General features: G+C 42.6%; 1 protein-coding gene across 3 annotated transcripts in view; it reads right to left on the bottom strand.

Moving 5' to 3' along the window:
* mgat3b (beta-1,4-mannosyl-glycoprotein 4-beta-N-acetylglucosaminyltransferase b) overlaps positions 1–27,405 on the bottom strand; it is a 79,828-nt gene that overhangs the window by 12,909 nt on the left and 39,514 nt on the right. Inside the window, exon 2 of one of the 3 annotated variants that reach the window (XM_069689545.1) lies at positions 8,676–8,828. The exons of the other annotated variants lie outside the window; for them this stretch is intronic. Coding sequence (XP_069545646.1) covers positions 8,676–8,764 — 89 coding nt within the window. The 5' untranslated portion in view covers positions 8,765–8,828. The remainder of the gene's footprint in view (positions 1–8,675; positions 8,829–27,405) is intronic. 3 annotated transcript variants of the gene reach the window in all.

Raw genomic sequence — 27,405 nt, 5'->3', positions numbered from 1 at the left:
AGCCTGTCTCTGTGCAGTGAAGTGCTTTATCATGTTGATTAAATTATTTGATTCAGAAACCAACATTAGCTGTTTATTAGGGACGATACAGATAAGAATACGTTGCCGTAATGTACTTCTGTTGATACGCTACGACATGATGTAGTTCACTGACTTTTAATTTTAGAAAATGGATTTAAAACTGGCCTCAAAGCGTCGAACTGTGAGCACCTGTGTTGGCTTCAGTGTGGGATTTCCTCTTTAGGCACAGGCAGCCCGGTCAAAGAACGGGGACAGTCTGTGCTTACGCTGCAAGATTCATTCTTGCACTTGAATCCATCTTCAAATGAATGTTGGACATCTGAACACATTAAACATACAGCATGGGGATAAAGAACAAAACACTAAAGTAAGGGGGAGAAAGAGCCAACTCTGCCAGTGACCTCTCAGTAACGCCTCATATGAATCTGAAGTAGCTTCGTCAGCACGACACGGCCCGTTACTGGATGTGAAACAACTGCGAAGAAGGGCGGGGTGGGAGTGAGGCCCAGCTGAAGGTGGGAGGAGGAAGAGGAGGAAGAGGAGGAGAGGTTTGAACCACTGGAATGAGGAGCGCAGTGAACGAGGCCTGATAAGATAGCCCAGAGGAGCAGATGTCAGGAGAGATGAGAAATGAGGAGTGGGAGTGAAGAGCTCTCCGCAGAACGTTTCACATTCATGCGCAGCTTCAACATGACGCCACAAAGGTTCACGTTAGCAGCTGAACACAAATGAATGAGGAGGTTCACCCGAGTGTTACCAGGTTGGTTTCTGTCAACACAACAAACCGGCAAGTAACTTTCAAGGCTGAAGACCTGAGTCGAGTCAGAAATGTCCCCAGAGTCAAGTTCAGGTCAAGAGTGACGCGTCTCAAGCCGAGTTTAAATGCTAAACTGTGTGCTACTCATTACGACCCCATTCACACCTGGTGTTACGCCATGCTGTATCTGAATCTGGATAAATTAAGATCTTTACTGCGTGACCACATCATAAAGAAAAAAATTACGCCCAGAAAGTTAAAATGGTCGTCGACCGTTACTCTGACAAACTAAAGCGAGGCCGATAAAAGCCAGAGGGGAGTTAGCTTGGAGATGAAACAAAGGGAAGCCCACAAAACATCGTGGCTTTCCGTGACCTCTTCGACCTCAGACGCAGCAGTTAGCCTTACAATAGTCTCCCTATAATAAATAGAGAATAATAAAGATAATAAAGACAATAGTCACCTGCCTGGTGACTAAACTGTTATTGCGTCGTATGAAACTGATCTTTCCCGGAAGTCTTCATTCGCGGACTTCGTCTCGTCTGACGTCACGGTGAGCATGTTACGTCACTTCCTGTCTACAAACGGCGCGACTTCTCTCTGCTTATTTCAGTTTTGGTACTGCCAGCTCAGCAGTTAGCAATGTCTCCCCCCTCTCCCGCCACCGCTTCGTGTTTTTTCCCCCCGCCCGGTGTGTGACATGTTTTAGTTACGACCCCGTCCCCCCTTCACGGTAACGATACCTGTAATAAATGCGGTGTCGTCAGGGCGCCGGAGGTCGCGGTCTGAATCGCGGCTGTGCGCCATGCTAAACGACCAGCGTGAATGGAGACTCCGTTTACGCGGGGACAGAGTCAGATGTCTTCCCGGGGACAGAGTCAGATGTCTTCCCGGGGACACTGAACCTGCTGACTAATCATAAATCCAGTCAGATCGTTATTGACGTCGGCGGTAATAAACACGTGTCGGACTCTGTAGTTTCCTGTAGTTTCCTCTGGACTCCTTCCCGACCGGACCAGTGATGACATATTCAGTACGTCTTCCCGCTGGTTGTCCCGCTAACAACGTGGTTGATGATGAGAATACACTCACTCACCCAAAGCCTCCAACATCCTATAGAGCAGGGGTGTCAAACATACGGCCCGCGGGCCGGATCCGGCCCGCCAGGGGGTCCAGCTTGGCCCGCCTGATGACTTTGCTAAGTGTGAAAATTACAGAAAGACATAAATTCCATTTCTATGAGAATATGGAGGTTTATGAGTACCAACGTTTTGTAATTTTTTTTTTAATCGATCCAGTAATTGCTTCAAAAACAGCGTAAATGCGATTTCTGCTCCGGAGGCAGCAGCGCTCGCTGCCAGGGAATCTGCAGAGGAGAGCCGGGGCAGATAAACAGTGGGCTGATGTCTGAGTTTTTGGTCTTTATGTTTCTAGTTTATTGTAGAAAGACCTTAAAATAGGGTTTATCATCCAAAAACCTTCACCAATGATTTAAACATAGAGAAATATTGTCGTTATGTATGTGTTATTATGCTATGATTTTACTGGTCTGGCCCACTTGAGGTGAAAGTGGGCAGTATGTGGCCCCTTAACTAAAGTGAGTTTGACACCCCTGCTATAGAGGTTGTATCTGTAACCAGACCACCTCTATTTAAATAACTCAACAAAAGATGCATCAATACAAATTTAATAAAAATGTATCCGACCAAATTAATGGATCAAAAAAATCTGACAATTAAAAGCAGACTATTAAATATGAGATCTCTCTGGTCTGAATCTCTGTTAGTAAATGACTTGATAACTGATCATCAGATTGATTTACTCTGTCTCACAGAGACCTGGCTGCAACAGGAAGAATATGTTAGTATTAATGAAGCAACTCCTCCCAGTCATATTAATTATCACATTCCTGGAGATTCAGGCCGAGGAGGAGGAGGAGGAGGAGGAGGAGGAGGAGGAGGAGGAGGAGGAAGAGGAGTGGCAGCAATCTTCCACTCAAGTTTATCAATTAATCCAAAGCCTAAACTTAGCTATAATTTATTTGAGAGTCTGACTCGTTGTCTCTCACATCCAAACTGGAAAGCAGAGAAACCGATTCTATTTGTTGTTGTTGTTTACCTCCCACCTGGTCTTTATTCAGAGTTTCTAACTGAATTCTGACTTTTTATCAGATTTAGTGCTGAGTTCAGATAAAGTGATGATAGTGGGAGACTTTAACATTCATGTTGACGTGGACAACGACAGCCTCAGTTCTACTTTTAGCTCATTATTAGATTTTATAGGCTTTTCTCAGAATATAAATAAACCCCATCACCGTGGTAACCACACCCTCCATCTGGTTCTGTAATATGGAAACTGAACATTTAATTGTATTTCCTCAAAACCCTGTTTTGTCGGACCACTTCTTATTAACATTTGAAGTTACATTAATGGACTACACAGCATGTGGGAATAAATCCCACGACAGTAGATGTCTGTCAGATGATGCCGTGGCCAAGTTTAAGGAAGCAGTTACATGTTTATCCTCTTCGATGCCGTGTGTTAAAGCAGTGGAAGACATCTACGTTGATCTTAGTCCCACACAAGTGGATCATCTGGTAGAAAACACTGCAGTATCTCTGCTACAACTCTAGATGATGTCGCCCCTCTGAAGAAGAGAGTCATGAACCAGAGGAAGTTGTCTCCGTGGTACAACTCACAGGTGAAATTCTTCTAAATTAGAGCGCTAGGCAGCGACTAGAAAGCTGGAAAGGAAATGGAGTTCCACTAATTTAGAAGAATTTCACCTGGACTGGAAGGATCGTCTAATATTATATAAGAAAGCTCTTCGTAAGGCCAGGACTTTATATTATTCATCATTAATAGAGGACAAGAACAAGCCCAGGTTTCTTTTCAGCACTGTAGTAGGCTGACGAAGAGTCACAGTTCTGTTGAGCCCTCTATTCCTTCAGCTCTCAGCAGTAATAACTTCATCAACTTCTTTACTAATAAAATTCTTACTATTAGGGAGAGAATCGGGCCGACCCTTCCTGACACCATCACTGATGTGATGTTAAGCACAGCAGCCCTGAAAGCAACTGTAGGACCAGATGTATACTTGGAAAATGTCTCTCCTGTTGAGCTCTCTGAGTTAACTAGAATTATTTCTTCATCTGGATCCTCCAGCTGTCTGTTAGATCTCATCCCAACTAAACTTTTTAAGGAAGTCTTCCCTTTAATTAATACTTCCATATTAGATCAGATCAACCTATCTATTGTACCCGGCTGTGTGCTGCAGGCTTTTAAAGTGGCTGTAATTAAACCTTTACTTAAAAAGCCGACTCTTGATCAGCTGTTTTAAGAAACTACAGACCAATTTCCAACCTGACGTTTATTTCTAAAATCCTTGAAAAAGTTGTTGTAAATCAACTTTTTGATCATTTACAAAGGAATGATCTGTTTGAAGATTTTCAGTTCGGCTTTAGAGTTCATCATAGCACAGAAACAGCTCTGGTGAAAGTTACTAACAACCTTTTATTAGCCTCAGATAATGGACTCGTCTCTGTACTTGTTCTTCTAGACCTCAGTGCTGCTTTTAATACGATTGATCATATGATCTTATTACAGAGATTAGAATATGTTACAAGGATTAAAGAAACTGCATTAGACTGGTTCAAATCCTACTTATCAGATAGATTCCAGACAAACAAGAGTTAGTTATGGAGTTTCACAAGGCTCACTGTTAGGCCCAATACTTTTTACTTTGTACATGCTTCCATTAGGAGATGTCATCAGGAAGCACTGCATAAACTCCATTGTTATGCAGATGACACTCAGCTATATCTTTCTATAAAACCAGATGTAACTAATCAGTTAGTAAAACTTGAAGCCTGTCTAAAAGACATGAAGGCCTGGATGACCAAAAACATCCTGCTTCTAAATTCAGACAAAACAGAAGTTCTTGTACTTGGTCCAAAACACCTCAGAAACTCTTTCTGTAATCACTTAGTTACTCTAGATGACATTGTCTTGGCCTCCAGCAAAACTGTGAGGAACCTTGGAGTCATCTTTGATGAGAATTTGTCCTTTAGCCACCATACAAAGCAAATCTCCAGAACTGCCTTCTTTCATCTAGGTAATATTAATAAAATCAGGGAAATCCTTCCTCAGCGTGATGCAGAAAAACTCATTCATGCGTTTGTTACTTCTAGACTAGATTATTGTAATTCCTTGCTGTTAGGATGTCCAAATTATTCATTAAAAACCCTGCAGCTGATCCAAAATGCTGCAGCAAGAGTACTGATGGGATTTAGCAAGAGAGATCATATTTCTCCAGTTTTAGCTTCTCTTCACTGGCTTCCTGTGAAATCAAGAATAGAATTTAAAATTCTCTTGATGACTTACAAAGCTCTACATGACCAGGCTCCATCATATCTTAGAGATCTTATAGAACCATATAATCCTAGCAGAGCACTTCTCTCTCAGTACGCTGGTCTACTTGTGGTTCCTAGAGTTTCCAGAAGTAGAATGGGAGGCAGAGCCTTCAGTTTTCAGGCTCCTCTCCTGTGGAACCAGCTCCCAGTTTGTGTTGGAGAGGCAGAAACCCTCTCTAGCTTTAAGATTAGACTCAAAACGTTCCTTTTTGATAAAGCCTATATTAGGGCTGGCTCAGGTAGACCTGAACCAACCCTTAGTTATGCTGTTATAGGCCGAGGCTGCTGGGGACCTTGTTACATGCTGAGCTTCTTTTCTTTCCTCCTACTCTTTAACTGACTCACACCTCACCATCTTCTTCTCTCCCATAGCTTTTTATTATTGTCTGTTGTCTCCATTCAGTTCCTTCGCTCGCGTAGTTTCTCTTCTTTCTTTTCCAGATGTCCCGTCATGGAGCTGCATGTCTCTGCTCTGCGCTTGTCGTCTCCACCAACAGTTCTTCTCTTCTATCTCTATGCTGTCCTTTCCTCTCTCTGCTCTACTCTCTCCCCAACTGGTTGAGGCAGATGTTCTCCACCTCTGAGCCTGGTTCTGTCGGAGGTTTCTTCCTGTTAAGAGGGAGTTTTTCCTTCCCTCTGTTGGAGGTTTTTCTCCCTTGAAAAGGAGTTTTTTTTTCCCTCCTGGCTTATGTGGGAATTGTTGAATTGTTGGGATTCTCTGTATAATGTTGTAAAGTTCTGCTGTAAGGACTTTAATGTGTTAAGTGCCATGAAATAACCTGTGTTGTGATTTGGTGCTATATAAATAAAATTGAATTGAAATGAATTGAATAGTCAGCACTGTCAATCACTGTCAATTACATTTTTTGTTTGTTTGTTTGTTTGTAATTATTTCAAATCTACAGTTACCAGAACATGCAAATCTAATTCATACCTCTACTAATTTCCTTGATTTTCTATTTACTTAAGTTCAAGGAAGCTAAACCTGTCGGTCCAAATATTGAGCTCAATGAAGAGTAGGCACATGGTGAAACTACATTTACTCTATGTAATCATGTGTAACAAGAAGCAAATTATCAACACTACAGTCCCTGAAAATAAACTACTGAAAGAAAAAAGGAAATAAAAAGTATGAAACTATAGCCAATGATATCTAACAAACAACAGACCTTTAAATTTAATAAACAAAAACTATACCATAAATCTAAATCTAATTGACACAATAACTTGAGATATTCTGCTAACTAAACATCAAATGGGACCATAAAGTTATTGATGGCGCTAAGGTAGTAAGTCATATGTGTAAAATATGATCAAATACAGCCGCAGCAATAGCGCATCAAGCACTGAATCTCTAAAAATCATCAACCACCAACTAAACTTGTCCCTGAATATCATTGTATAAAAACAAGGTGCTTGAAGCCAATGAGATGTGATTGGTGCTAAAGTGGTTGAGATGTCGGTGCTGTTTACGGAGAGGAGGGGCTGAGAGAGAGGAGGTGGTGAACGCAGGAGGAGGAAGAAGGTGAAGGGGAGATGAGGCGGGAGCCGGTGGTGTTTGGTGTAACAGTGATTCACTGCGCCTCCTCACCTCCCACTGCCACATCCTCTCTTCAACTCTCTCAATTCCCCACTTTATTTGTCATCTCTAATTCCCCTTCACGTTCGCTCTGTGCCTCCGTCACTCCGCTCTCCCGTGTCTCCCGCACGGCTCCCCGTGAAATACAAAGAGGAGGAAGTGAGGACTGAATACTCATCTCACTTTCTTCCCCCAACACAGAGAAAATTGGAAGAAAAAGTGACAGAAGAGGAAGCGCGAGGAGCTTTTCCTTTGAATAGAATTCAGTCGTGCATATTCTAGATTCCACATGTCAGATTCGGAGATGACTTCATGAGGAGCCACAGAGGGGTGCTCACAAATGAAAAAGCACACCGTATGGTACACACAAAAATCTTCTACCGCCTCCTGTAGACTATCACTGTGATACAAAAAGAGCGAGGAGAATGCTACCCAGAGGCTTCGGGGGTGTAGGCAGGGGCCAAATATTTGGGCGGAGATCAAGCGGATTCTAATTAATCAAATCAAAAGCAGACAACAGAATCAAATGTTTAGTGTATATTTAGCAGATTTCTGTCAGGTAAGAAAAGAGGCATAGACCAACATTAAAGGAATAGTTTGACATTTTGGAAAGTGTGCTTGTTAGGATTAATACTGCTCTCCTGTCTCCATGGTTTGTCTTTAGCTTAGCTTAACAACTGGAAGCATTCATTTAAGAAAGTATGAAGTCTGTCTTCCTCTCGAGTGTACTGTCAGGGTGTGTCTGTGTGTTAGGGATGGGCCATTATATCATACCCAATGGTCCTACATTTTTTATTAGCGCATGCGACTATCATTCTTCCTTATTTTCCCTGTTTTTACTAGCGCCTGGTTATAATACCTAACTCCCGTTAGGTAATGCACGTAAAAGCTGTCTGCCAACTGCCATTAAACTACATAAATAGAAGAAGGACAGGTTGCTTCTAGGCCCCAGAACTATGCAAGTCAAATTGTGTAGCGCTGTGAGATAGGATGCAAACATGCAAAGATGAGTACAGCCGTAAAAAGGCTTTTTGTGGAACGTCATTAGAGTGAAGCACAGAGCAGGCGGCCCATCCACTGATCTGTAATCAATGGCCAGACGAAGTGAGGTTGATGTTGGACATGCAGAGCAAACAACCGTGCAGTGTAGACTTTCATGCCCAGAAACCCATCTTACTTGGTAATGTTATGCAAAGAAATTGTACTTTTACTTGTGTTGTGACTTGTGCTGAGTTTCTAGGAGAGGTTGTTGTCTGAGGTTTTAGCTTTTCACTTGTCTTGCACAAGCCCCACCTTTTTCCTTTTTTTTTTTTTTACTTTGGATTCATGTTTGTATGTTGGTAAAACATGTTTGCATACATACGACATTTATATTAATTTTGATTTGCAAACAAATAGAATAAATCATCTCTGATGCATCATCTTGAGGAACTGTAGATACGTTTGTAAAGTATGACATTGAAACACAGACACATCAAGGTTTTCAACTGTTTTAACAATTTTCAGTTTGGCCTTTTCAAATGGTTTTGGAGTTATTGGCAAAAACATGAGAAATGTTTGTCATAGCCTGATCATCTGATCTTCTTCAGTGCCGGTGTTTGTACAGAGTTAAAACATTAAAGGGAAGTTCAACTGGCAGATATCTTTACAGACAAGAAAAATAACAAAACAATGACTAATTCAAAAAAGTGACTAAACTTTGTTAATGCATCACATTTTTTTGCTTTTTGAAAAACATTCTCATTTACAGTTGAACAAAATATATTAAATATAAAGAATATAAATATAAGAAAAAAAAAAAAAAAAAATAGGAGCGAGGAGGGAATTTCCAGAGAGTTTAGAAGATTGATTTAGCCCATCACCAATCCACACAGCCCACCACCAATCCATATACAAAGGCACTTACAAACAGAGTAACCGCAGGCATCGTGTGGGTGTTTTCTGCAGATTCAGGGATACCCAGGTACTTCTGAGCCAAGATTTGACTGCAGACATTATTCCAACGCGCTCAGTCGTTGCCAGTCTACTGTTGCAACCTTCCTCTCCCCTGCGAGGCTGCCTGTCAGATAATGCACAGGTTTAAAGTTCACATAGCATCTGCATGTTTTACCTGCAGCTGTAGTAAAAGGCAACACAGGTGGGAGAATTTACAGTATGTTTCAGACAGTTACTTTTGAATTTGAAATACATATGGATGCATGGCTACACAAGCACAATTCTGATGAGTCTTTAAGAAGTGCAACCAGAAAAACGTATTGATAATTGCAGAACAAAAAACATGACGCAAATTAAAGCACCTGTGAAACAACTGACCGAGAGGTCAAAGACTTTTCCAATTATTTAGTATTACACATCAAACAAGTTGGGAGACACGAGGAGGCTGACATAGTCTGACTTTTAGCCTCAGTTTGTAGCAGAAGCTTTCTGATTAGTACATTATATAAGTACACTTCAGTGAATGTGTAATATTAGTGAAGTGTACAGTTAATGAGATTTAAATGTTTTAGGTGTTGTCATTATTTATTAACACAAATCTTGTGAATATGTAAGACATGGGCAGCATCAAACCCCATGAATGTCTGAACATGAGGTCCAACCTGTTGTCCCTCTTCTAACAATGAAAAAGCTGAATAACAAAAGCTTAAGGCAACCAAATGTCAACCAGCAGGACAAAAACACATGCATACCCCAAAGCCATGACCCCATAACACCTTTGTCCTTTCCATCTTTGGTTTCATCTGAATTAAAATTCCTCTCTGCCACACACACACACACACACACACACACACACACACACACACACACACACACACACACACACACACACACACACACACACACACACACACACACACACACACACAAACAAACAGAACACTGTGACAAACCTGGCAGGGCGACACCCATATCTGCGGCAATAAGCCAGCCAATTCGATTTGGGCAGAAGTTCAGGACTGCAATGCATTGAATTGATGGAAGAGGGCATTTTCAGAAAACTACATTTTATGTGTTTTCGTTCAGGCCGGCATGAGTTCCTGTGTTTACACAACTGAAAGCTTTTATGCGAGGACACGCTGATATCAGATAAGGTGGAGAGATGGCTGCTCTCCCTCACAACACTGTTTATTTGTTTTAGATTTCAGCGCCCTCCTACAACTGAAATCCCCCCTTTTCTTTTATTTTCTCTGTGCGCCCCAACTCTGCCTCAGTGGGACTCCTTAAAATGTTTTAGGACTGCACCCTTGGAGAGTTTGGAAAAGCCCCGACCGCTGGTTGATGAATGCAGTCCAAACATTTGGTTTGGAGACGTGGAGGCTGATCCAAGTGATAAACTACCACAGAGAGAGTCTACGTGCTGGGAGGAGGAATTCTCCCATTAACTACTCCTAATTTAATCACTGTGCGTGTGCGTGTACGTGCGTGTGCGTGTGCGTGTGTGTGTGTGTGTGTGTGTGTGTGTGTGTGTGTACTGGCGCTGCTGACCTGTTGAACTAATTTCACATTGAACTTGGTCAGTCTTACAATCTGGAGCTGGCAGAGGGGGGACGGGCTGTCTGTTGTCATGACAGCAGTGGGAGGAGGCTGAAGTGGAAAACTGTGTCTAGTTATCAGATTTAAATTTTCACAGCACTGGTGGATTTATAGTGATTATTAAAAAAAAAACACAGGGGACAAAAGCATTAACAAAAACATTTTTGAAATTAGAACAAAAACACAGAGTGCAGACACACACCACATGTATTTATTATGTAACTATTTAATTTCCTTTGTTTGGAGGGGAATGGATACTGATTTGCATTTTCCAGCTGTTTTTCACATCCTGTTTCTTTCTCTCTGTAGTTGAAAGCATGTTTTGGTTTGTCAGTGTCAAAAGAGGACCAAACTTATAGTGATCAGTCTTTCGGGGCTTGAGGCATCGCAAACAAAATCATTAAGGATCAAACAACACCCTTTAGAAATATATATTTATACTATATATGACCAACAACAGTGAGCTTATATGTAAATGTAACATAAAAATTAGGATTCTTCGCAGCGCACTTCCCTTACAGTAGCACAAACATACCAGCTCAGTATCACTGCAAAGCGTGTAATACACCCACCCGTCCACCAGGGGAAGCGTGTCCGTGACGCACCTAGCATCATCAAGACATCTAAAAAATGTTACGTAAACAGAGGAAGGTCACGTGCCCGAGTTCGTGTAAGTCACAAACTTTTACCAATGTTTGGGTCAGGTGACAAACTTTTTTGACAGACTTTGATTAATTGGGCGGCACGGTGGTGCAGTGGTTAGCACTGTCGCCTCACAGCAAAAAGGTTCTGGGTTCGAATCCGGTCCTGGGCCTTTCTGTGCGGAGTTTGCATGTTCTCCCTGTGCTTGCGTGGGTTCTCTCCGGGTTCTCCGGCTTCCTCCCATCATCCAAAAACATGCACTTCAGGTCAGGTTACCTGGCGCCGCGGTCGTGGCAGCCTGCTGCAGCATCTCCCCCCTGAGAGCCCCCCTGCTCTAGTGAAGAAATTTCCCCTCGGGGATTAATAAAGTGTATAAAATCTAAAAAAAAAAAAAAAAAAAAAACGCTTCCCTCTGGTGGACGGGCGGGTGTATTACAGGCTTTTCTGTGATAATGGGTTGAACATACTGTGACTGTAACATGTCCACACGGGTCTGAACAAGCTCATGTGTCTTTTTATTTTCTTAAAGGCTCTCTATTACTTGTTCTTAGAATTGTAAAATGTATTACATATAATATTATCAATTTGTTCCTACAACATACTCCCAGTGTTCCCAGTGGTATTGAAGAGCCACAAGAGGCGATGCAGACTACACACACCCTGCATATGACTGTAGGTGCAACACATACACACACGTACATGGGCAGACACACTGCGACACACACAATCTCACACTCGGCGGTTTGTGGCTTTCAATTTTTTTTTTACTATGTCAGCTAAACAGTTTCATAGGTGGAATGAAAAATGATGCAGTGCCTCTTCAAAGTCCTGAAAGTCCTTTGTTTTATAAGAACTTAAGGCGGTAAAGCTCTGCGCTCTGAGAGAAGTGAGACGTCTCATCTCAATCCCTTTTTATTCTCTTGGAGTTCAAAAAAATGATAGAAAAATAAATAACTCTCACAAGCATCTTTCCACATGGGAAAGGCTTTAGTATTGTCTCACCCTGACTACAAAGCGTCTCCTCGGTTAATTCAGCACCACACATAGTCTCTGACCAGTCTGTTGGCTTCGCCTAACAAGCACCCGGGGAGAGAGAGGGGGGGGGGTATCAAAACAAAACAAAGCATCTTGGGTGCAGCAGTTAGTGAGACCAACTTCCAACCAGACCATGAGAAGCTCAGCCCAATCAAAGCCTCCTGAGCTCAGGCCCTGAACTTTAGAAGTGCTTCTCTCACAGACAAATCAAACAAACTCCTAATTAAACTGAACTGAAATCCTCAAACTCATAAATTGTCTCTGAATTTCCTCAGATTCTGTTTACTACCTTCAGTTTGCAGGGGACAGATGGAGAAATGTCAACTAATTTCGAAAGGTCAGGGGGATTTCTAAGGTTATTTGAAATAAAAACCTCTCGTCTTAATGGGTTCCAGTATCAAAAAAAGAGTATCGGTATCAGGTGGAAAGGTGAGGGATAATGCACGGGCTGACATGTCCACAAAAGGGGCGTATACATTCACACCCCCAGCCGGTAATCCTATATCCCTTTACATGCTGAAGGTCAGAAAGAGAATAGCAGGCCATGTAATTGAAAACTGACAGCACATACGGTGTCAGGTTGAGGCGACGAGTCGTCACGCTGACACACTTTAATGTCTTCCACCTGATCGCAGGAAAACACAAAGTCCAACAGATTTATTTTTTTCTAGCTAAGGACATACTGCAAAGATGCATCTGGTCAACATATTCCCACAATAAATACCTGCTTTAGTCATGCAAACCAATGTGTTTCTCCGTCTTGTGACCGGAACATTACTGAGAGCTGAACGTAAGCTAAGCACTGGCATAAAACTGAAACCAGCTGAGTTTTAAAAAAGAAAATGATTCTCATAAGAAATGTCGAGCATCAAGCAGTAACGGTCTGCTAAGATGGACGAGTTTCAGAACAATACGCTTCAGCCATAAAGTTTTACTGGCCCGATCCTTCCACTTCCAGAGTGTAAATCTCCCAGCATGTGCTGCTGACCACAGTTTCCCCTCTTGTTCCTGCTTTTTTTAATACATGATCTGCTAACTTTCTTATAAGTGGTTTCTCCATCAGCAAACAAGTGTGTTTTATTGGAAAGATTTGGAGAAGATGAACTTTCACTCCATCCTGCAGAGTCCCGAGGCACTTTGTTCACGTTATGTCTTCTTTACGTTTCCTCCTTACTTTCCCAAAGAGTGCCAAATGCATGAATGTATCTGTAATATTTTCCAATTGTGCTCTTTTGTTACAGTTCCTAATGCATTCATAAAACAAAAACACACTGTGTGCTTGCTCTTCTGTTCCTCCGGTGGTAATAGGGTTGACTCCTTCGTCTCTTTCAGGATGCAGGACTGTACCAAATATTTCCTCCTCTACTAGCCACACCAGATTCCCAACACTTCTCCCTTCCATCTACTATCAGTAGTTTCCAGTAGTTTTTCCCTCCAACCAAACTTAAGCTGAAATAAGCTGAGGTAGGACACGTTTAATATGGTAGAACCTGCAATATTCTACGAACACAAACACTTTGACAACGTGCCAACAGGAAACGTCTCGAAGTGTTTGCCAACAGATGTTAATGAGACTTGTGGTAATGTTAAAGTCATCAATAGAAATCGTGTTAAGCTGTTTTGAATATTTGATGCTTCTGGCTTTTACTTTTGGATGGTTGCCACAAGATATTGATGCCTGAGAGCATAATGTGACTCAACAGCATGCCTACACTGCATGTTGCAGTCGTCCGTCTAACGCTCATCTGATGGAACGCCCTTATTTTAAATCAGTACCGCTGTCCGACACATGCAGCATGAATGTCTCGCGTTTTACTTGTGCTACCCTCTTGTAAACACAACCTCATGCGTTTTCCTGTCGTGCACACTCATAACAGTGATCGGGTGTTGGGCTCAGAGCCCTTCCAACATGCAGATGACCTACGACTCAATACTGTGCCTTACTGTCGACTGTACAGAACCACATGGAGCACTTGATTTTGCTGCTGTGCTGCTAACATGCTGCTCAAGCTTTGACTTGTATGTCAACAGGGCTTATTTATACTCAAACTACACTGCACAAATTTGCGATGTTGACAGCTGCTTTTTTCTTTTGGCTGATCTGTTCAAAATTATATTTCATAAACATCCCAAATAAAACTTGATTTTTGTATTTTTGGGAATATTTTCTTCTAAAACTGCAACTGGCATATTTATCACTTGATACGGTATCAAAGATTCATGCTACTGAAAACTGGGGACTCGGTGCATGTGCGGAAAAACAATTTCTATCACTCATTACTTTCATGCCCGCAACGCAAGTACAATTTCAGTCTTTAGCAGCTCTGGTCTGAGCGACTGCCACGCTTGATTGGAGGAAGTTTGAGTCATATTGGCCAAACTGCGTCGGTTCAAACTGTGATAAGTGGTATTTGAATGTATGTGATGCTTTGAGCTGTTACTTCTGGATTAATGCCCCATGGATGGATGCCACACAGCCTTTACAGGCCTGCGTGCATCCTATGACCCAAACTTTACACTTTGGCCACCGTACTTACCAGAGGCTTGTTAGATTCTTCTTTTCTTTTAAAGGTTGATTTTCTGGATAAAATCCTTCATAAATAACAAAACCTTCTAATGTGTTTTATCATTTTTTTTTGTACAGTATATTTTGAAGCTGTGACTAGTTCCCATTAGTGTATTTAAGAAAGGATATGACACCCACATATTTCTCATAACTCATGCTCAAACATGATTCGAATAGGTGCATTTCTCTCATTTCACCGTAAACATCAGTTCGTCCCTCGTCTTCCCTCCGCCACCGTCAGACGCCGGCTCTTCAGTTAGCTGAGCGCAGCACTTCTTCTCTCGTCTATTTCGCAGCTAAAATCCAGCAATTTATCTCTTCTCCTGCGAGCTTGCGGGTCGCTGGTCTGGTGAGTCAGATGTCGGGAGAAAGCCAGCGTGCTAAGTGGGTTTCAATAATGCAGGCATGGTGAGGGCCTCAGAAAAAGTGTGTGCATGTGTGAAACTGTGTCGAGATACAACCCGGGCTTAGGTGTACATGAATTATTGGAAAGTGGAGGGCCAGAGCTGCAGTGTGAACGTGTGCTGCCTCCGAGAGACTTGCTGTGTGCAAGGAATATTATTTCGAGTGTAGTAGGAGTGATTCAGTGCACGTGTGTGTGTGTGTGTGTGTGTGTGTGTGTGTGTGTGTGTGTGTGTGTGTGTGTGTGTGTGTGTGTGTGTGTGTGTGTGAGAGAAAGTGCACAGATTGAGGTGAGAGGATGGGAAAGGCCGGTGGAGTGCCTCCATTCCTCCGACATCATCTATAATTCAGCGCTGTAGCGGTCCGTGAGGTCTTTCTCTCGTCCCCCCCTGTTTGCTCTCTGTACTAAAGGTGGAGACAAGTGTTCCACGGTGCAGCTCACTGTCTCTCCCCATCTACCGCCGCCGCCTCTCGAGAGGCCGAGCAACTGTGAGCAGCAGCTGTGCGAGTTTCACTGAATGGAGTCATTCTGAATAAAGAGAATGTGCTGTGTAGTGGGAAACATCTCAATTGCTTTTGACTTAAACATTTAAGTGTGATTCTGCTTCATTTCCAACCAGCGTATTTCCAACAAATGGGTCTGTTGTGTCTCCATGGATTGTGTTAACTTTGCACTCACCACTTCCGTGGCAGAGATTTGGGGAAATGAGGACTCGCACTAAACAATTTTAGGACAAAACAGCCTCCTGCAGCTTTCCAAATGAACAACTGGAAAATGTACGTGAATCATTTCAAATGCTTGATGCTGAATCAGAATTTGCCTTTTGGATTCAGTAGAAACACTTTTGATTTCCACCAGTGAGGCGCACCAGAGGTTGGCTCCAAAATGCCTATGGCTCCAAAGACTCAACTTTTCTCAAGTACAAAGTCAATAATTTTAAGTTATTATTCATAAAATTCACTGATTGGTGCTCTGGGGATCCTTCTAAAAAGAATTCCATAATTATTTGGATATTAGGTCTAAAAAAAAAACCAGCAAATTTGGGGGCGTGTCTGGTTTGATTGACATGCCTATGGTGCAGTCAGGTTTCCACGAGGTGGGTAGGCGTAGCGCTCAGGTTCTCGGTCAGATCCACCACTCATTCCTCCCGGCTCGTCCAAATATGGTCATTTCTGTCTTCAAGAAACCAAGGCTGGAGATAATCTTGTTTTGAACCATCCGTTTGTGTTTATAACCGTTTGCATTGTGAGCGTTATCGTTCACACACTTGCCTCTGTACTCTGCGTTGTTCTGGAGGACGCCACCAGAGAAACAATGATACCATTACAACATTCTCATTTGCCTGCTGCAAACAATAAATAATCACGGCAATCGAGGTCACCACGACTTTACTGATTCCTAGATCAGTTATTTTCAGCACCCCTCCATACTGTCCATACACCGAACTTACTGATCGTGTGTATATTGCATCTTGCGTACGTGTTGCGTTAAATTTATGAGGACGTGCACAACCAACGCTCCTGACAGACGCAGGATATGCGAGGCAGCCATCATGCGTTAGTTTAAATAAGTATATCTCTGGCCTGAGATGATAACGGCCGAAATGCCGAACTTGAGGCATCAGCCGACTCAGCCGTGCTCTTCAGAAGTTTTGATTCAAAAAGATGCCGATGGACCTGTTACATGGGCCCAAAACGTAAAACCTTCAGTATCACAGAATACCTGGAAACTGTTGTTGAATGAGGCACCATCTTGTAATCTAGTATCCAGTTCTCAGAATTGAAAGTCAGCGTGCAGTGGGAGTTGCGACATCGTACAAATGTCACGGTGTCTGCACAGCGTTTCAACCAGCTGTTTCTATACGGAAGAATGGAAATAATTGTAATGGTTGTGCAAAGTGATTTTAGTCAGCTCAAATGTGACGGGGATACTCCTCGGTGGAGTTCTCGCTTGAGTGTAATTATGTAGACAAAGACTTGTGACAGGAATTGTTTGGCCTGCAGGGCGTTCCGAACCGAAGATATCTCATAACAAACCAAATGTCACATTTTGCATGTTTTTAGTGCTTTACGGCTTTAATTGGCAACCCAGCCTTGCTTAAAGGTCTGTTATCTCCAAGCGTTAAACAAGATAAGGGTGCCACTTGAGTGAAATTCTCAGGCTTTAAAGCCTGTGTAGAAACACAACAGATATAACACAAGCGGTATCCCCATTACTTTGATATGTAAAATCAGTGGAGCGGTAAACACACAAATAAGAGCTGCAGCAGCGACAGCTCTAACAGCACTAATAGTATTACGGACTCGGAGGTACACACTTTTTTTTTTTTTCCAGCAGTGGTAGTATTGGTCTGTGCTTTGTTTTTGTACTTTTTTTGTTCTTAAGTGTAAAATCTGCACAGTGAGTGCACCTCCGGGACAACAAAAGCTCGCTCAGCTGAACTCTCCCTTTTCCTCTATTGAGGCTGATTCAGCTGTTCCCTTTGTTCACCTCTTTCCTTCCTTTCAATCCAGCTTTCTCTCGCTGATTCTCAGCTACAACATTCTGAAACGAGCAGTTCACAGAGGCAGTCGAGACACGTTAAGATCCTGATCTCCCCGTCAGCTGCACCAAATAATTCTCTCTGTTAGTAGGTTTTTCTCTGCAGTGTCTCGGTCCTGTGTAGAAGGTGGCTCTTACTGTAATGGCACACTGTCCTCCTCTTCCTTCTCCTACTCACGCTGCTTCCATTTAAAGGTCCAGTGCTCCTGCAGACTGCAGCAATAATGAGGCTGACTGATGCTTTTCAAAAAGATGTCAATTTGTGTCAAGCAATGATTTATTATTAAGCCTGTTATTTTTAGCAGCAGTAATAAATGGAGCTGTGGTAATAATTAGTCAGTGACAGGAGATGCTTTGATGCGGAGGTGATGATGGTTATAGAGCGCGGGTCCATTCTAGGTAGATTTTGTTATGTGATACATCTAATTATCAGACCTGAGCTTTTATATTATTCAATACATAAAATGCTGCACAAATATCACAGCCTCACCAATGAGAAAAAACAAAACAAAAACAAAACTTTGCATATGTGTGTATATATGTGTGTGTGTGTGTGTGTGTGTGTGTGTGTGTGTGTGTGTGTGTGTGTGTGTGTGTGTGTGTGTGTGTGTGTGTGTGTGTGAGATTATTTTGTCAAGTATTTGGTAACTAGTCCATCAAAGAGTGGTGAATCATTCTAATGACTTCAAATGTCTGTTAATATTTGACCCAATTAAATTCACTTTTTTATACAAAAGTATCTGAAAAGTTTCAATGAATAAAAAAAGCAATAAATTGGGTTCCTGCGAGGCTCATAACTGAGAAACTCAACTTCTTTAAATGTTTTGATCACATCTTCAACACCATTATTCTTTAATAATTAAAAACCCTCAGCTGTAACTTAAACTCTGCAGACTCCATTTGCTGATAAAGACCATGAGAAGCAGTTAAAAGCTCTAGAATAAGGATATTGAGCTCTGATTATTTACTAATTCCAAGGTTAATAATGAATTATTCATTATTAACTACATCAAAACTTGAAACAATCTGAAATACATGGCACACAAAATAAGACTTCCCATAATTCACTTGTGCAACTTTCTCAGCGAGCGTTAGCAGACTTGCATAAAGACATCCTACATATTTTAAGAGGCTGGTCGTGATTGAAAAGCAGGGCACCATAAAAGGTTGTATTTCAGGGGTAAAGGGTGTTCGCAAAAGGCATCATGATGAAACAACTAAAATGAAGGAAGTCTGACAGCTGCTTTACGCACAGAGAACTAGATTGTAGTTTGAGGTCCTCCTTTTCAAGACGGGATGAAAACACCAATTCTCTCCCGCCTTCCCGTCCTCATCAAGCATGCTGACTGATCCTCAAACTAGAAAAAGCTCAGCCAGTTATACGTCTGTAACCTACGGGGGAAACCGCCCTCAACTACGACGGCATCAAAGTCCACCTTCCCAATCTCCTGCAGTTCCCTGCGCCGTCGTACATCCGTGGGCAGCTCGGCTTAGCGAACGCCGCTCTCTTCGACTCTATTAGAAGCTAAAAGGCCGCAGAGGCTGCGGTTAGCTCGTCACCGCGCCGCATTGATGACTGTCCGGCGGACCGTACGCTGATTTCAAGCTACTGTTTTTGTATACCATCCGCGGTAATGACGGGGCTCAAGCAAATCATCTTGACGGTGCACACGGATGCTTCGCTCGTAGCAGCGCTTCACCCGGGAGCGTCATTATTTTCAAGACGGGATGAAAACACCAATTCTCTCCCGCCTTCCCGTCCTCCGTCTCTTCCTCTCAGATGCCCGCCGAACTGAGAATCGCTCACTGCGACGAGTACTTATTTGTGCCCGAAATGCTGAAGTCATTCGTTTGGTTTGTGTGCGTGTTTGTGAGAGCGAGTCGGAGGGGTTGGCCAGTGGTGTCTGCAGTGGATCTGTGTGGGGATGAGCTGAACATACGGTCCTCATTATGTGTGTGTGTGTGTGTGTGTGTGTGTGTGTGGGGGGGGGGTGAAACGGTAGCAGACACGAGTGTCTTTTCCTCTGATTCTCCGAGTCGGCTTGTTTACCCGTGTGAATAAACATTCCACCGTGAGACAGCCTTTGTGAAAGGCGCACCTGTTGGCGCTCGCCACATCTTTTCATCTGTTTTTGTTTTTGGTGCCACCTTCAAGCTGCAGCTCCTCTCCAGTTAAAAGCATATTACCAAGTCTGACAGCTGCGTAATAATCCAGTCAATCTGCAAGGTCAAGATACGACTCATCTCCACGCTATCTGCGCTCCCATCAAAATTGCTTACTTGTAAACTGAGCCACACATAGCATGCAGGCGTACACACAAGCATGGGATTAACGAAAGTAGGTCAACACCCAAAAAACATTGGGCTGGAGGATTCACTGACACACTCCTATTGTCTGTGCGGCTGCCATTGTTATTACGGAAACAGGAAGATGGAAGCCATTAGAAAGGTTCCACTTTGGCTCTGGTTAAGCCTTATGGTCTTTGCATTAGTCTACGGTCCAGATGGTAATTGCTGAACGCACAAAATCGGGCCTGATGGACCCACAGAATGGCGCCATTGTGTCCTATATTGTGCTGTGTTATGCATAACAGGATACTCAGCGCTGAAAAGTGGCCATGTTGATTTAAAAGGCAACAAGCCACAGTCATGAAATAGTCAACCATACATTTCATTTTTGCAGCGGTTGCTCAATTTAACTCTTTCCCGTCTCGCAATATGTTCTGCTGCAGCTGCAACTGCAGGACAATTGGTGTCAGGCGCTGCACCTGAACGCAGCTTGGTCGGCCTGGACAACTGTTTTTAATTACAGGTCAATTGAGGCACTTGAGGAAGTCGCTTGATCAGAGAGAGAGGGAGGAGAGGTAGGAGAGGGAGGAGAGGGAGGAGAGGGAGGAGGCAGTGATCAGAGCAGTGAAAATGAAAAAAAAAAAAAAAAAACCAGCTCCAGGGAGAAAGAGGGGCGGGTTCAAACGAGAGAGAGTGAGAGGAAATAAGAGGAAGGTTAGTGTGAAGGGGGTTGCAGCAGGTGAAGGGGGGTGCAGCAGGAAGCTGTGTGGCTTCAGACGTGTGAGAGAAGGAAGGAGGGAGGAAGAGACGGAAATAGAGGGAAGGAGGGAGGGAGGGAGGGAGATGTGGGGGAGGAATGCAATGTTAGAGCTGAATAAATAAAGAGCCAGAAGCTGAGTGTGATCGAGATCACAGGGAGACGGAGAGCGATGTACAACAGCAGATTCAACAGAAAGACACCAAACAGTCGGTGCACTGACATGCACACAAACACATTCACTGCTGTGGAGACACAGATTGAGGTTAATAGTTTGATTAAAGGCACAGGTAGATTTTCAGTCACCTTTCATAACAAAAATAAGGCCGACTATGTGAGGGACGGTTTATTTGTGCTGCTGGTTAGTTGTTTGGTAACTAGTACATCTAGAAACTGGTCAACCAACCTCACCAATATATCTATAGATAGATAGATAGATAGATAGATAGATAGATAGATAGATAGATAGATAGATAGATAGATAGATAGATAGATAGATAGATAGATAGATAGATAGATAGATAGATAGATAGATAGATAGATAGATAGATAGATATCTAACTATCTATCTATCTATCTCTCTCTCTCTCTCTCTCTCTCTATATATATATATATATATATATATATATATATATATATATATATATATATATATATATAGTATATTGTATTGGAAAAACAGTGCAACACCAAATAAGACTTCCCATAATTCACTTGTGTAGCCTTGTCAGCTAGTGTCTGAAGTTTTTTTTTATGAAACATCTTGCATATTTTAAGAAGCTGGTTGTGATTGAAAAGCCAAGAACTGTAAAATGTGTTTTTGTCTCTGTGTGTGTGTGTGTGTGTGTGTGTGTGTGTGTGTGTGTGTGTGTGTGTGTGTGTGTGTGTGTGTGTGTGTGTGTGTGTGTGTGTGTGTGTGTGTGTGTGTGTGTGTGTGTGTGTGTGTGTGTGTGTGTGTGTGTGTGGTTGGTACATTTACATGACCACAAATAAATTCGCCACAGATTAAAGATAATAGTTTGATTAAGGACACAGCAAGATTTTCAGTCACCTGAAGTTAATAGTAATAATATCACAGGTCGGTGATACTGGATTTTCAGGCCAATATGAATAATTCTATTTTAGAGTTTAACATTAAATAATTGGATAGCAACCAATTTCTCCATTAAAAAACATTTTAAATATCCCTCAAAAATAATAATTGTGACTGATATATTGTAGCTGAATGGGGACATTTTGCATAACGACCAATTTAATGAGAAATTGCAATTAAACAACAATATGGAGCAATACAGAGTACTTATGAACATTAACACAAGCTCAGTTCATTACAGTGTTAAAAACAGGGCTGGTTTGCTGTTACCCCACAAAAAGCGCAGCGTCTTTTCCATGGCTGCAAGCAATGATATATTTTTTTTTTATTACACAGAAGAAAATCACTAAGCTGTATATGTGCCAAGAGGAATTTGAGTAATCCAGCTGGGTTAATCGAGTTCTGCTTCTGCGATTACAACCTTAATGTGAGCAAGATAACTCTGAAGGGGTTTATCTGACAGTTGCAATATTACCCAACTGGCTCTAATCAAATTATTATAATGCATGTAAACACAGAGGAGAAGAGGGTGAGGGAAGGACGGAGGCAGAGTGGTGCATCATGAAAGTGAAGTTCAAAAAGTGATGCCGGCAAAAGAGAGATGAAAGAGAATCAGGTGATTCCTGTCAGCTGTGTGAGCATTAAAATACAGACAGTTGGAGTGAATCGGCTATCAGGCCTGTACTCTGATGTCATCTGCTCTTCACTTACCGAGAGGACGACCAGTGAGAAGCCTGAAAGCACTCAGCGCACACTCGCTGTCCTTTCAGATGTGCTCTCAGACAAAACACTCACGAGACGTGAATGTTTCATATAAAAGGGGGACGCAGGGAGGAGGAAAATGGGGAGATACATAGTGTGACGTGGAAAGCAGGTAACAATAGACAACACGTTCCACAAAAAAAACGTCTCTTTTTCTATCCACTAACTCTTCATGAAAGTCTAGCAATTCACACTTCCTTCCTTTTAGGGATTTGTGAGGTTTCCATCTTGTGTTTTTGGACAAACAAAAGAGGTTTAGTTCGTTTGGAATCGACAGAAGCAGCATGAGCACCGAAAGCTCAGTGCCATCATGGGTTGAACCCCCCCGACCTCCATCAACCAAGAGCTAAACATACGTAGCGCTGAGCACACAAGGACATACAGTAAACGATGATGAAAATGTAACAGATTCTCAGAATTAGCTGAAAGCTTGGAGCTCCATTTGGGAAATGATGTCACAATACGTCAACGCTTGATGTAAAAATAAAGCCAGAATTAACCATCAAGATACTGCAGCAGGAGCTCAAATACCCTCCGAAAAAAACAACACACGAAGCTCACGTGTAAAAACTTTTGAAACATGTTTATGGTGTAACGTGTGATGACCGTGTAGATTCCCATGTGAAAACCTCGCCACATATTTTCCCCATGTTATCAGATGTTGCAACATGTGCTAAACATGTGTGGTACACGTGATCGCATATGTTCCATGTGGAACAATGTTGTTAATTATGCACGTATAAATATAGCTACTTTACCCGGATATTTCTGCTGGCTTGTCTTCTTTATGGCCAGTTTCAAAATAGTTACAAAGTTCGTCCTGCGAGACAACTTCTTTTAATGATCAACTAATGTTCCCTTTCTGGTTCCTGTGTGCGCCTGTTATAAAGACACTGATTGCTTTGAAAGCTTTTCATTTGAAGTATGAAGCTCTGAGAACTCTCTTGAAAACTCACCAGGAGGCACTTCTAAAAGCCGTTGATCTACACGTTCCTGCGTCTCCCTGCAAATTTTTCCTTTGAAATTAAGATTTCACCACTTTAAAGTGCAGTCCTTTTTTTTTTGTTTGTTTGTATGATGTTTCTATTAAGTTGTCGTCTAACGTATGACCAGCATGTTACTTCAAACTGAGCTACAAGTTCTGCTGCTAATCTGCAGTCGCACACGTACAGGCTAAAATTGGCCAGCTGACTCCGAGAACCATTTGTTGACTCATACCACAACCACATACCTCACCTCACACAACCCCGACAAACACATTCAGACGTGCATTGGTGACACGTACCGACACGCACTGACACACACACAAACACTCCCACCATCCCTTCCTGTGTTTCCTGGCCCTATCGCTGCCCACCGCTCTTTTCCCCATCGGAGAGGAGACTTTTCAAGCAGTGTGACAGATTGATAAGCAGTTGCTGTTGCACGTGTGATAGCGTTAGTGTCCGATCAAGTTTGGCACATTTCTGCGTCACACAGACGCGTCTAGGAGTCCCGCGCCAACTGCGATCACAAGGCCTGTCTCTGCCCTCCACGGCTCACTTAACTGTTACAGGCACAGTTCAGGAAGCGCCGGGCATCCTGGGAATTCAGTCTTGGTTCTGGCTGTGTTGTGTGTGTGTGTGTGTGTGTGTGTGTGTGTGTGTGTGTGTGTGTGTGTGTGTGTGTGTGTGTGTGTGTGTGTGTGTGTGTGTGTGTGTGTGTGAAGAGGGGGGTAAAAAAAAAAGAATGGGCCTTTTTGTTGCGCGAGTGAATACATGTCTGTTAAACAGGACTATTGCTCTTTGTGTGTTATGGTTGTCTCAGTGGCACTTTAAGCTTTCACACCACGCCCTCTCTCACGTTCAGACTTGACATTTAGGAAGTGAATTTTAGAAACATTAAAGGGAAGCAGAGCACATGGAAAGCAGCCCTGCGGATAAAGTTATACAGCCACCACAATAAAAATGGCAGGGAATATAACTTCTTAGTGAGTTTCACTCCCTTTTCATGGTGCCTGACTGCCCTGTGGATTGAAATCCTCCTTTAACCTCTCTGCGACACATCTCACAATGACAAAATAAATCATTTTGAAGAAAACCGCCTGGGAACGAGCTCGGAGCCACTTAATTTGGTGTGACTTCCAATAGCACAATGAGCCGTCTGCTCTGGTCCCTAATTGTGAAGAATCAACAGTGGATATAAAAAGATTTGGCAAGTATCAAGAAATGCCCTGACCGCTGACCTATTTAGAGTCAAATAAACTTCCTGAATAATTTGAATCAGGCCTCGCTCTGTGCAGGGAACTGTGCGGGAACTACAGCATATAAAGGTGGAGGAAGTGCTAACAAGGCATATCCCACCCCGTAATGCTGCATTTGACAACACACTGCTGAGATACATTGAGCCCTTTTGTGAGCTGGTTCCAGAAGAAGAAAAAGAATTTGTGAAACAAAGAAAAAGATCTTGCTGCGCTTGTGCAATTCAAGTGCCACTTATAAGGACCCCTCAGAGTTGCTTCCTACAGTGTTGCCACAGAAGCCTCACATTCGAAGCAGCCAATGACGTGCGTTGGTGTTGCTGGAGGTCAGCTCCAGAAATCCTCCGCCTCCATAGACTCCCATTCAACTTGTCTCATAAAATTCAAAGTTATTTTGGTGCTGTTAGCTAAAGTCGCTCCTTCTTATTAGTTTTCTGGCCATCCATCTGAAAATAATCCCATCATTAATTAAAAAATAAGCCTCAAAAAGCTGTGTTTTTTTTTTTTTGGGGGGGGGGGGGGGGCTGTTTGATTGGCAGGCCTGTGGTGCAGTCAGGTTACAGCTTTCTTGGGAGGGACGTAATACTTTCGGGTTTCCTGTATGATGAGTCAGATCTCTCACTCGCTCCCCCCAGCTCGTCCAAATATGGTCACTTCTGGCTCCAAATGGTTCCAAACTAGCAAGATGGAGCAGGTCAAAATCCATACTCGAAGCTATGGGTGATGCCCACTGTTGTTTTCCACTTGGGTGTGACATGCGGAGGAAGATAATTACTGAAGCTGTGTGCTATTTCAAACCAAATAATTATCTGAAAATGCATGTAATGCATAATGGGTTGTGCGTGTGTGCATAGTTTTGCTTCTAAAAAAAAAAAAAAAACATAATAAGCACAAAAAAAAAGAAGACAGAAACACTAAAAGAAGATGATAGAAAAATAGAAAATGTGCTGCAGGCAGAACTACACACCTCCAGACCAGAGGAACTCCATTATTCTCCTGGCTGACAGAGAGGTCACGGTGGCTGCAGTCTGTTGTGTCGACACCAGTCACTGTCAGAATCAGAGCTCCTTCAGAGCTGAGATAGTGGCATTACAGTGATAAGACCACTGAAGGAGAGTGTAGACGTTTTAAGGTTTTCCAGCTGTCAGTTCAGAGACTGCAGTCTGGAAATACTTCAATTAGAGTATCAGGGAGACTTTCTCTACCACTGACCCTCTGGCATCTCTCATGTCAAAGGGTTGGCTCCCACATTACAAAAAGGATGTTCTTTTTTGTTTGTGTTTTTGAGGCATCTGTCTCAGAGAGTTCAGTAAAAAAGACATTAAATCTGCATTAATGAATTGTTTTAATTGACTTTGGTCACCCAGGAACAACACACTACATGTTGAAGCTGTGTTTCTAACCAACATAGAAATGCAAGTCCAATGTTCATTCTCCTTTCATCTCTGTTATAGTCTCCATCAACTCCTGATAGAAATGTATGGTCCTATACGTCATAGACTATATAAACAATGTATATATATGTTTAATTGCCTGAGCGTGTAAGACCACAGAGGGCAACAAGGGGCTGGCTCCAAAATACCCCATGGATCCAATATATTCCCATTTAAAAAGCATGAAATACAAAGTCAATACAGTTTTTTCTACAAATCCTTGGTGTCAATTGCGAAAGCCATTCCTTCTGATCAGTGTCCAGGTGGTCCTTCCAAAAAAAAGAAAAAAAAAAGAAGAGATGTATGGTTGTGAGCGTGTCTGGTGAGGTGGGTAGGCCTGGAGTGCAGTCAGGTTTCCAGAATACGTAGGTGTGCATAACATCCTCTTATTCTCAGTCTGATCTCATCGTTACTCCCCAACTCATCCATTTATGGTCACTTCTGGCACCTACGTAGACTGGAGGCTTCAAAACAGCCATTCACAAATCAGTTGGTGGGTCAACAGCTGGTTGCTAATGTAGCCTTTTGGTGCTGGGACATTAACATACAGGCGCTTTATAAAGCTGTGGCTGATACAGAAACATGAGGTGAAGCAATGCTGCGGGCTGGAAGACCAAATCAATGAGCTGAAAGATGCTAACTAGAGATGAGCTGACCTGCAGAGCTGGACCCTAATTCTGTATCGGTATGTCACTCCAAGAAAGCTCTTTCATATTACACATAGTCCTTTGGTCCATTGTTAATGTGAAAATATTTGCTGGTGTAGTTTTAAAAATTAGAAAAGCAGCATGCCCTTCCAGAAACACTTCTGGATAACCCTGCGAACCTGAACCCCTTTTTTTTTTTTGAACTACTATCTACCAAATAACTAGTTCCTGTGCGAACTATTCAAAGGGTGTAACGGTATTATGTGAGCACCAAAATAAAATGCTTTTCAGCGTTATATTATTTGAGTAAAAACTGAAATCTCACAAATAAACACATCAAAACCTGTGCAAGTGCAACCAAAAACAACTGCGTGGACAACACTAAAAGCGCTTAACATATGGAACGGGTGACGAGACTCTTCAGTGGACTAACGTGAATGTTCTAATCAGTCATGTGCTTCGTGTTTGGCCGATTTGCCAGCGGTTGCTGAAGCACAACAAACATTCATTCAGCCACTGTAGCTCTACATTCAGCTCATGTTTCCCTGCCAGCAGTGTCCACCTTGACCGTTTGGCAAGCTCAACGAACCGACTCGCATCTCAAGTGCTCTTATCTCCGCCGACCCTTCTTCCCTTTCGACAGCAAAAGCCCCACCAGCACTTGCAGTGCTAACTGCAAAGGTCAGGAATGTGGAGGG

The sequence above is a fragment of the Brachyistius frenatus genome, unplaced genomic scaffold (genome assembly GCF_029030835.1).
Source record: "Brachyistius frenatus isolate BFR_SWC_R1_liver_20210118 unplaced genomic scaffold, ASM2903083v1 Contig_7, whole genome shotgun sequence".
Taxonomy (NCBI): domain Eukaryota; kingdom Metazoa; phylum Chordata; class Actinopteri; family Embiotocidae; genus Brachyistius; species Brachyistius frenatus.
This window is presented reverse-complemented; position numbering and strand designations above follow the sequence as displayed.